Here is a 10,111-nt window from a genome sequence, read left to right as displayed (position 1 = left end):
GACGATATGTGGGTTGTTAGATATGAGACAATGGTATGAGTTTTATAGATGTGTAATTGTATCACTTTTGGTATAAAAGGGACTGCCCTTTACCAGTCAGATAGAGAACTCTGCGCGACTGCTAAGTTGTGTACGACTTCTCTCCATGCTGCATGAAATAAAAGAATTCTTCGAAGCTACTCCGAGTCTCCAGGCATCTTTATTGGGTCCTGCACGTTTCCACTACCACAAGGGTTAAAGGATAGACAAATAGTTGAAGCACCACTTCTAATTTATTCTTAGCTCCTCCTGGTTATTTATTAAAATTAATAATAATAATACACAGTTGAGTAAGATTTACAAGATATTCATTATAATAAAAATAATATATATTATAACGATTAACATCATTAGTGATTATTAACACCCAGCTTGTTTTATCCAGTTACATCATATTTGATACAAGTCAGCTTTTCATATCTTCCTTTTTTTGCCAATTTCTGTTGACTAGCTATAGAATCAGAAGATACTGATCAATCAATTTTTACACTTACTGACTGATTATTGCGAACAGGCGACAATAGCAATATAATGCTTTAAATTTTATAGAAACAAAATTTGAAAAACATGATTTTTATAGAAAGTGCTGTTTCATTTAGTGTATGTGCGGTTGACTCTTTATAAAGCTATACATACAGTAGATACACACACCTGTACACACACACACAAAAAAAGAGGAAACACAATGATATCACACTATTAAATAATAGAGGCTGTGATGTACATGGCCAGCGAAGTATCATTTTCCCATCCAAAAAAACTAAACCTATTTGTCCAAACATTTTTAAATTTACTACTTAACCAATCAAAGCCGGAATAAATGTACAGTATATATGCAAAATAGTCTCTGAAATAAAAATAGAGTGTGTCCACTTTCTTGGTTTTCATTGACACACACACACACACATACACACACACACACACACACACACACACACACACACACACACACAAGAGCAGTATATTTAAAAATGTTCCTGGTGTGAAACATGATTATGTGCCAGTGATGACAAAATATTTATGAGAGACATATAATTAGTCATTATGACGATAATTTATACAATCAGTTATATCTGTTATGAAGTTGAATGACAGTTATTAATCAGATTATTCAGTCAAACTCTTTCAGATCCTCAAAACGTGTCACTGCAGTGTCATCAGTAAAAAGTATTTGTGTGAGAGCAAAATATTAGCTTTTCAACCACATCTGAAGGGCTCATCCAGTGTTAGTCTCAGTCCCTACGTAAAACAGGTCATGCAGTGTCCCGCACACCTAGTAAGTAGGCAGTGTGAACATGGTGGCAGTGTCAACATAACCACTTGCTGCCAGGACCATCTCATCCTGGGCCGGCATGGCAGCATGACTGCAACCTGCAGGCTTCTGGGTGGTAGTAATGTCGGATGATGTGTAGCAACTCTCTGTTGCTCCATTCACCTCCTGGTCCTCACAAGGACACCTGTCCACCTCCTCATCCATCACCTCTTTCTGTAGCAGCACTGTGTTGTCACTGTCTACCTCCTTCACCTTGCTGTAGACCTCCACCTGATGTGTCGGGGGCCAGCCTTTACCGTGGCTGCTGCCTAACACAACAGGCTGGAGGAGCACCATATCCTCCTCATTGACCCTCAGGACTTCAACATACTCAGTGGACTGGTGAGCGGGTGACTGCCGAAAAACAGGTGCTTGGTTGCGGCCAATGCTGGAGATGTTGACATCACTGTGGGCCTGGAGTTGCGGTTGCTTGTTACTGAAGCAGAACTCCCAGCTTGGTCCGATAGCCTTCTTGGTGTTGTGGCCAGGCTCGGCATTGTAGGAGGAAAACAGGCTGTCAGAGAGGCAGTGCTGTTTGGCTATCTTAAGTGAGCTCAGTTGGCTCTTTGGGCCTGAGCTGTACTGGGGCAGTGGAGAAAACACAGAAGGCCAGGTTTTCACCCTCCCACTTGACATCGCAGGGCTAACGATGTCTTCATGAGCATAAGGCTTTTCCTCATCCCAGTCCTTCTGGTGCCTCTGTGGCCCCATCCCTGTTTGACTGCCTTCCTGACCTGTTAGCCTCTCTTCTTCTTTTGTCTCTTCCCTCTTATCCATCAGCAGAGTATGGCTTTCAAGGCTGCCCTGGCCAGAGTCGTTGTCAGATGTGGAGCCCTCAAGTTTGTGTAGATACTTGCTTTCCTCCAGTATCAGCTTCTGCTCCTCTGGGACATACACTTCGAGGTACTCCACCAGCAAGTCCTCATAGTTGGATGTTGTGACTGGGGGGAAATCAGACACTACCATTGCATGGAAGACCTCCTCAGACTTTCCATTCTACACACAGAGAGGAAAATTGCTCAGTGACTGTTTGCAGCAGATTAAGAAAGTTATTGTGTACATCATAACATTATTTCATATGCTGCTACTTTACCTTGAGAAGCTGGTTATCAAATCCTTTGATTTTAGGACCAGGGACTGGTGGCAGAATACAATGCTTCAGACTTCAACATGATAAAACAAAGAGAGATCCATGTCAGGGCTTGTCAGCAGCAAAAAACCCCAATAAATATAGGACGATAATTAAATCAATACTTCACTTGATGCTATACTATGTATAAAAGCGCAGAGTGGTAGCAGCCTTTTTATTTTAGAATCCAAGCTTAAGTATGGCAGTATCTCAAGATACTAAACTGTTTCTTTGTGGGTTTTTATTATCTTGCATTTGCAATAACAAAACGACAGCTGGCATAAATAGAAAATAAATAATACTAAAATTACAGCTGCTCTGGGTCTCTGTAGCATATACCATGATGTGTTTATTAATAATCAATCTGTCCTTTTTACCACTCCCCACCAGAGGTTGCTACAGTGACTCACTTGATCCATATATTCCATTTGGCACAGTTTTTCCCTGGATGCCCTGCCTGACACAACCTTCTGGGAAATTTAGCATGTCCAATCAACCTAACCCTGATCTACCTTACACACATACAGTATCTTTGGACTGTAGGAGTAACCCAGAGCACCCAGAGAAACCCATGAGGCACAGGAAGAATATGCAAACTCTGCAAAGTTGGCTGAAAGGTTCAAACCTAGAACATTCTTGTTCTGAGGCAACAGTGCTAACCACTTGCATAAGGAAGTCAATCACTGTTTTACCTGTGGCTGTTCATGTGCAGCAACCATGTGAGTATGAGAAAGATGAATGCAGAAAAGACAGTAATGAGGATCCACACAGACTTCTCCCGATGAAAATCTGTAAGACATAACAACATGAGTGCTTCAACACAATATATAGCTTTGGTCTGTCTCTGGACCACTCTCCTGGGAGAAGACTTCAGAGGCTTGGGACTCAACTACAGGGCAGCCAGGAGGTTGGCCAGAAGTGTACGGCCTAGAGGAAGCACATGCTTCAGTGCTCCAGTGAAGTACTAGCAGATGAGCGAGTGAATTAGTCCTTTAACCTGTATCATAAATCAAAGTGTTAAAATGGAATGTTTAGGGAGGAAATACTGCTCCAAGCCAAGAAATACCAGTGCATAACTCAAAGTAAAACCACAATGTGCCATTTTTACACTTGGTGTTTTGAATGGATTAAACCAATGAAAAGTGCCTTTCTTAACCTTTCAACAGAGCAAGGCTAGGTGCAACTTCATATCTGGGTATATATAGATTTGCAGGGTTGTATTAATATCTCATCTAACTCCTGGCAAACACACAAAAAACATATTTCCCAAAATGTGGAACTGCTCCTTTAATGCACACACTCTGTCTAATATAAAAAATGCACAGCATGTTGTACAGTGAACTGTAGATAATTATAGGTGGATGGCTTACAGTCAGGAACTTTGATGTACGAAGTGGAACTCCATTCACTCCAAAAGCCATGATCGGGCCTACAGCGCACCTGGACAAGGTATGTACCACCTGACCGCAGGCTGAAGATGTTAAACAGCTTCTGCTGGCCTGCGAGGTGCATCTGGAAATATAACACACACAGTTGACCCTGTCCATTCGGTCCTTCAAGTTGTCAATACATACATTATAAATGTTAATATACAAAATCAAACCTTATTTGATTTTATGAGGAAATTAATCAGAAACATCTTCCTGGTGAAAAATTACTATCTTGTCAATATCCACCAAGAGGCCCAAGGTTAAAGTCAACTGCCGTGCACACCTCAGTGGTTATTCAGCGCCCTTGTCAATGACACTTCAGCTAGTTCACTGGCTTGAGGCTTGAATTCTAGCTTCACATTACACAATCAACACTATACAAACATTTTAATTTGCAGGCTGCTCCCTTGCATGAGCAATGAGATACATACCTCCCAGTCATCTTCCCCCTCCAACGTGACACGCAGCTCGTAGATGAGAGTGATCCAGCCGGAGCGGGTGTCAGCCTTATGTGGCGGTTCCCATGACACCCGGAGAAAGGGCCAGCCTTTGTCCTCCATTACAGTCACTGTCACCTTCTCTGGAGGATTAGGCTTGACTGAGGAGAGACCAAAAAATGTGAATGAGACAGGATGGTTTCTGTTTGTGTGGCTGAGAGGTAGGAGGAGAAAAAACTTTACTTTGATAATAATGTTTGTAGCACAGAAACAGGATGAAAGCCAACTGCGACTGTGTAAGGCATCAGGCTAAACCACTACAGCAGGAGCTTCTAATGTCGCTTCTTCTACTGTATGTAACTGTAAATCAATGGACACGTCTCTGCCATGACAGGAATGACCTTCCAAATATTTGTTGATGCATGTGTGATAACATGATCGAGATAAATGTTAATGTTTTAGGCTTTAGGTTATCTACTTGGAGACTCACAGTTGACAGCGTAGACAAGGAAATAAATATTGCTTAGGCCTGATAAACAAATAAGGTCAGTGGACCTACAGTAGTAGAGATGTCAAAGTTAATTCTATGAGTATTTACAGTATGTATAATACTGGAGAATAACTGAGGGTAAGAATAGCCTGGCAGTTCTTACTAGAACTATCAGTTCCTTTTTTTGTTTGGGTATTTTCTTTGGATTTGTAAGCAAAAATAAAATATACAGAATATTACAACATTTAAATCACTCATTGTCTTTTGCATTGTTTGATCATCAAGTAAAATGGTGACCTTCCACCTCAGTACATTCAAAGAGCATTTGCCCCAGCGTAACCCAGTCTGCCACTGAGCAGCTGTGTAGGCCTGAGTAAAAAATCTACTTTTTAAATCCTTATGGGAGAGCTCAGTCCCTCACCAATGTACACCACATCTATATCCACAGGGTCAGAGAAGGTGCTGCCCAGTGCGTTGGTGGCCACCACGGTGATGTTGTAGTTGATCCAGATGGATGTATCGTTCTTGTTAAAGAAGCAGGAATTCTCCCCAGCTGTGTGGTAGTCAGGACACTCGTATACTGTGTCAGAGCTGTAAGACGGGCAGGGACACACAGGTGTGTAATCATTCTGCTGTACTGCACTGTTGTATTTTCTGAAGAATAGCATACATTCTTCATGCTACAATGTTATGTTATTATGTCCAACCTAATCTCTAGAATGTTTTGTTTTCAAGAAGGTGTTGAAAATAACTATGAAGTGCCTGAGAGTTCTCCATACTGATATTTTTAATTATTTAGATAGTCTAGCTTGATCTAATTGAATACTGATTATACACATAGACGCACAGAGCTCCACAGTCTGGACGAGATCAATCCAGCTCCTAATGTACACCTTAGACCTCTTTTATGATGATGAACATATTGGTGCCTGCTAACAATCCAACCGCACCACTGATTCTCACTGTGTGCACCCATCAGTAAAGTAATACATTTTCCAAAGTAAAACAAAATGAAGTAAATGTGTCACTGCATGGTAGTGGGAGCCACTCACTTTTCTTTGCGATAGTACAGGGCGTAGGTGGTGGGCAGTCCTCCATCAGAGCCCGGTTCCCACCAGCAGGTGAAGGTCTCTTTTTCAGGAGAACGACATCTGGCCCGTGTTGGTTTCCCTGGTGGTCTGTAGTCTAAAGACAGACAGCAGTATATAGGAAGAGGAAAAGAAAGCAAATTCTAAAGTGTCTGAGCCCTTTGGAATGGCCTGGTTTTCTGCATTAACTGGTCATAAAATGGTATATGACGCACTGACAAACACAAACTATTAGAATATTTTGTGTCTTACCCGCTAAACATTCAGTACTGGTCGGAAGGTTGGTGGATTTAATAACCTGTGGAACCTCCTTTGGCAGCAATAACCTCAACAAGTGTGTCTGGTAGCTGTGGATCAGACCTTCACAACATTCAGGAGGAACTCTGGAAGCGGCTTCCTTACAAAATTACCATATTTTTAAGACTCCCAGTATGAGTTCTTGAGGTCATTCCACATGATCTCTATTAACCTGCTCCAGTGATTCCTTTAAGCGTTTAGTTGTTACTCTAGGACTGTTACTCTTTTTAAAAGTTTGTCACAGGAACCAGTTGAGGTGGCTCGGGCATCTGTTTAGGATGCCCCGTGGACGCCTCCCTGGGGAGGTATTCCGGGCATGTCCCTTCTGGGGAAAAGGCCTTGGGGCAGACCCAGGACATGTTGGAGAGACTACATCTCCTGGCTGGCCTGGGAACGCCTTGGGGTTCTTCCTGAGGAACTAGAGGAGGTGTGTGGGGAGAGGGAAGTCTGGGAGGCTCTGCTCAGGCTATTACCCCTACGACCCGATCCTGGATGAAGCGGATGAAGATGGATGGATGGATGGATGTCACAGGACTAAATTGTCTCTATTTAGAGACAGGCTGTTTAACTGTGGCTTCCTGAACTCTTTGACATTACTGTGTTACACGTGACATCTTTTGCACCCATCCTCTGTTACTCTATAAGGTTTCTTCCAACTTTTTTTCCCCATTAAAGTTTTTTTTTTCGGGGAAGTTTTCCTCATCAAATTCCAGGTTCTAAGGGCAGAGGGTATTGTAAGCTGGAGAGGTTGTTAAGTCCCTTGAGGCTAATTTGTGGTTGATCAAAAGAAACTTGACAGCTTTATGCAAATCAGCAGTTCTTGATCACAGGTCTTCTGAGAATTGTTTTTGCCTGGCATGATTCATATCAGCAGAAGATCCTCTCAAAGGTCTTAATTCATTGTCAGAAACGTAAGAGCCAGTTGAGACTGTGTTTCAATCATCTAAACACTTACGTGTTCTGTTTGCATGCACTGTGAAGAATAGCAGCAACAACAGCAGGGCAGTGTCCATGACTTTCTTCATCCTGGCACCACAAAACCGTGTACCGTGGCTGTTGAAAAGAGAAATAAAAAAAAAAGTGAGGATGGGGAAACTGTCTGATTTGTGCTCTTGACAAATCATATGACCCACAATTTTTTAATGCTGTTCCCAACAGCAGAACTGCACATCTTGTATTGAGTCACAACATGCTTGTTTTGACAAAGGACAACTGCCTACAGTAGCTGACACGCTTTCATTTTCACATGCCCTGTTTACCGCCCAAAGATCCGGGTTCTGAAAATCATTTTGGCAAAATGCAAAAATGGAAAACAGAAACATAACATCTGCCAGAGTGTTTGTTGAGCTGCTCCAAAATTTGCTTCTTATTTGCATGTGACAAAATGCACGTGTGATGTGATGCTTAATAGCACAGGCACATCACAAACATACATATTACATATTTTGCAGTTGTACTTTATATTTAAGCCAGTAATAAGCCATTATTCCCTTGAATAGCTGGGAAACTCTTTGTCTCTAAAATGTTGCTATTTTGATGTGGAGCTTTTCTAGCGTGCCTGCCCCACACACTCCTGTCTGCCCCCTCTGTCCCAACAGCGTGACCTACTGTAGAGTGGCTCTTTGCTATGTATGTTTATTTTCATCCACACTTTGTTTAAAGCATTAACACTGAGCTTGGGTGAAAACACGGGGGTGCTACTATGAAAGTACAGAGATTATGTGATATTTCTAAGAATGTCAACCCAGGCCTTGTGTGAATTATCATACCAAAGACGAGTTTTGGCATGTAAAAGTACTCCCCTACCAACTACTTTTGGATTTGTGTGTTGTTGACTTGACAGTATATGCACTTCACAGTATGATTTACAGTATGCTTCAAATCAGACCATGGGTGTGGGGCACCTACACTGAAAAAAAAGATTTGTTGGATTTACTTGATTGTAATGTGTACATCGGTCCCACACAATGATAATGTGTAAGACCAGCATCATTTTCTTTATGTTAACAGAGGAAACATGAATGAATTGCATTGCATATGCTAGCATAATTTGTGTAAATCCAAAGACCCAGTGTTTCCTTTTTTTCAGTGATCATGTCTGTTGGTATGCTAACATAAATTTAAATTAGTAGTCATGTTTGATGATTGAAATAACAAAGCTATTCTGCTTTAGCAGTACTTTTGGAGGCAGCTTGTTTAAAGGCTGTTACACATAATATAACAACTCAAATCCCAACCGTTATCAACTCTTATGGTGCCTTAATTTCAAAGTCACCATGAGCTGATAATTGGCATTAAGGCACTGGATTAGCCTCCTGCTGCATATAGCTTTCTTACGTAACCTGTAGCCCAAACAGAATAAGCTGCTAAGCCGGGACAGTACTGGCCAGCAGCATGGAGCTCTTACAGATAATAGTGGTCTGAGCATTTTGTTTAAACTCTGTTCAATGGATTCCTAGCAGGAGTACACTCTATTTTACCCTTTCTTTCTGTTTTACCAAAGGAGCACTCTGCCCCTTGTCTTATTGGTTAATTCTACCATGCTGAAAAAACTTAGAAGAAGGCATCTGGCATCTCTAAAACTACGTCCAGATGCCTTCTTCTAGGTTTTTTCAGCATACTATGACCTGGATGACTGAGAATTTGCATGGACATGGTAATTTTACCATCCACCCCTTAACTTTTATAGTCATCTTAGAAAACAAACATACTTTTAGCTCCTGGCTTGCTGGCCCAATACTCCACAATTGTATGTAACTGTATACAAGTTTAGCGTGGTGACCTCATTGCGTGGACACAGTTAAAATCAGAAACTTGAAAACGTTATATACAAGCAACTAACATTTAAAGCATTTACGTAAAAATGTCTCATATCTTAAAATTGAGCACAAGCTTTCCAACAGTTGAATAATACCCAGAAGTGTGCCTGCATAATCTATAAATAAGTAACTTCATGCAATGTCATATTTCTCATGCTCTGATTAATAAGGTGCAGCTGTTCTGCTGTGAGGTAAATAAAAACCCGTGAGATGAATGCTTGGTAAATGTGCTGTTTTCATCTTGGTGTTGTGCAATGTATAAAAAAATCACAAATGAGTCAGTCAGGTCATTATGAGACTAAACTGACTACTAAATAGACTAGTGAATATAAATGACTTACAATTTGTGTTCGTCAGTGGCCTCTCAATTTCAAAAGGTGAGCAGAAGACGTGTCAAATGACATGCTGAGGTAAAATGTAAGCAGTGAAGCAAGACGATCCCCTCGGGCACGGCCGCACAACAGCCCACCTTTGCAAAGGTGATTAATAAAAAAATACAGTCCAATAAGGAATGTTTCTTTCTCATGCAGGGTCACAGCATTCTCTAGAGCACTGACTGACACAGCTGAGCACCACAGCAGTGGATCTACAGCAGTTCCATTTCTAATAACCTGGTTCTCATCTCTTTTGGGAGGTTAAAGAAAACAAGTGTACAAAGTACACAATATATCCACAATGATTGACTGCACAGTCACGTATTTCAGGTTTATATTAATCTACTTTTTTACATGCAGAGCAAACAAAATAGGCCAAGTGAGCTGTTTACATACTAAATCATGCTTGATTTAAAGGTAGAGAATAACAGCTGCCTTCCATAGAGGCCCAGAGTAAGTGGTCCCCAGTAGCAAGCATCACTACGAAGTATCAGTACGACTCCAGCTGTACATGGGGAAGGAAACAGTGAGGATCACACAAACACAAAGCAGATTAGCAGGTTTGGAAAGACAGACAAGTGGTTCATGTTTCAGTTAAGTAACAGTTACTGATGTCTCCTCTTGTCAGGAAATACAGGTACATAATTTGTAAATTTGTTGTAGTTTGTGTAAACGAATATATGAAACCGATACCAG

The 10,111-nt window shown here is 41.3% G+C and overlaps 1 protein-coding gene across 2 annotated transcripts in view; it reads right to left on the bottom strand.

The window, feature by feature from the left end:
• Positions 1–976: 976 nt before the first annotated feature.
• The window catches only part of prlra (prolactin receptor a), a 15,615-nt gene continuing 6,480 nt past the window's right edge, over positions 977–10,111 (bottom strand). For both annotated transcript variants that reach the window (XM_020600936.1, XM_020600935.1), the window contains exons 2-9: positions 7,178–7,275; positions 5,890–6,022; positions 5,259–5,428; positions 4,342–4,508; positions 3,851–3,992; positions 3,173–3,269; positions 2,445–2,514; positions 977–2,347 (exon numbers count right to left, since the gene is read on the bottom strand). In XM_020600936.1, the coding sequence (XP_020456592.1) occupies positions 1,313–2,347; positions 2,445–2,514; positions 3,173–3,269; positions 3,851–3,992; positions 4,342–4,508; positions 5,259–5,428; positions 5,890–6,022; positions 7,178–7,247 (1,884 nt within the window). In that variant the 5' untranslated portion in view covers positions 7,248–7,275 and the 3' untranslated portion in view covers positions 977–1,312. The remainder of the gene's footprint in view (positions 2,348–2,444; positions 2,515–3,172; positions 3,270–3,850; positions 3,993–4,341; positions 4,509–5,258; positions 5,429–5,889; positions 6,023–7,177; positions 7,276–10,111) is intronic.

The sequence above is a fragment of the Monopterus albus genome, unplaced genomic scaffold (assembly GCF_001952655.1).
Source record: "Monopterus albus unplaced genomic scaffold, M_albus_1.0 scaffold49.1, whole genome shotgun sequence".
NCBI lineage: Eukaryota > Metazoa > Chordata > Actinopteri > Synbranchiformes > Synbranchidae > Monopterus > Monopterus albus.
This window is presented reverse-complemented; position numbering and strand designations above follow the sequence as displayed.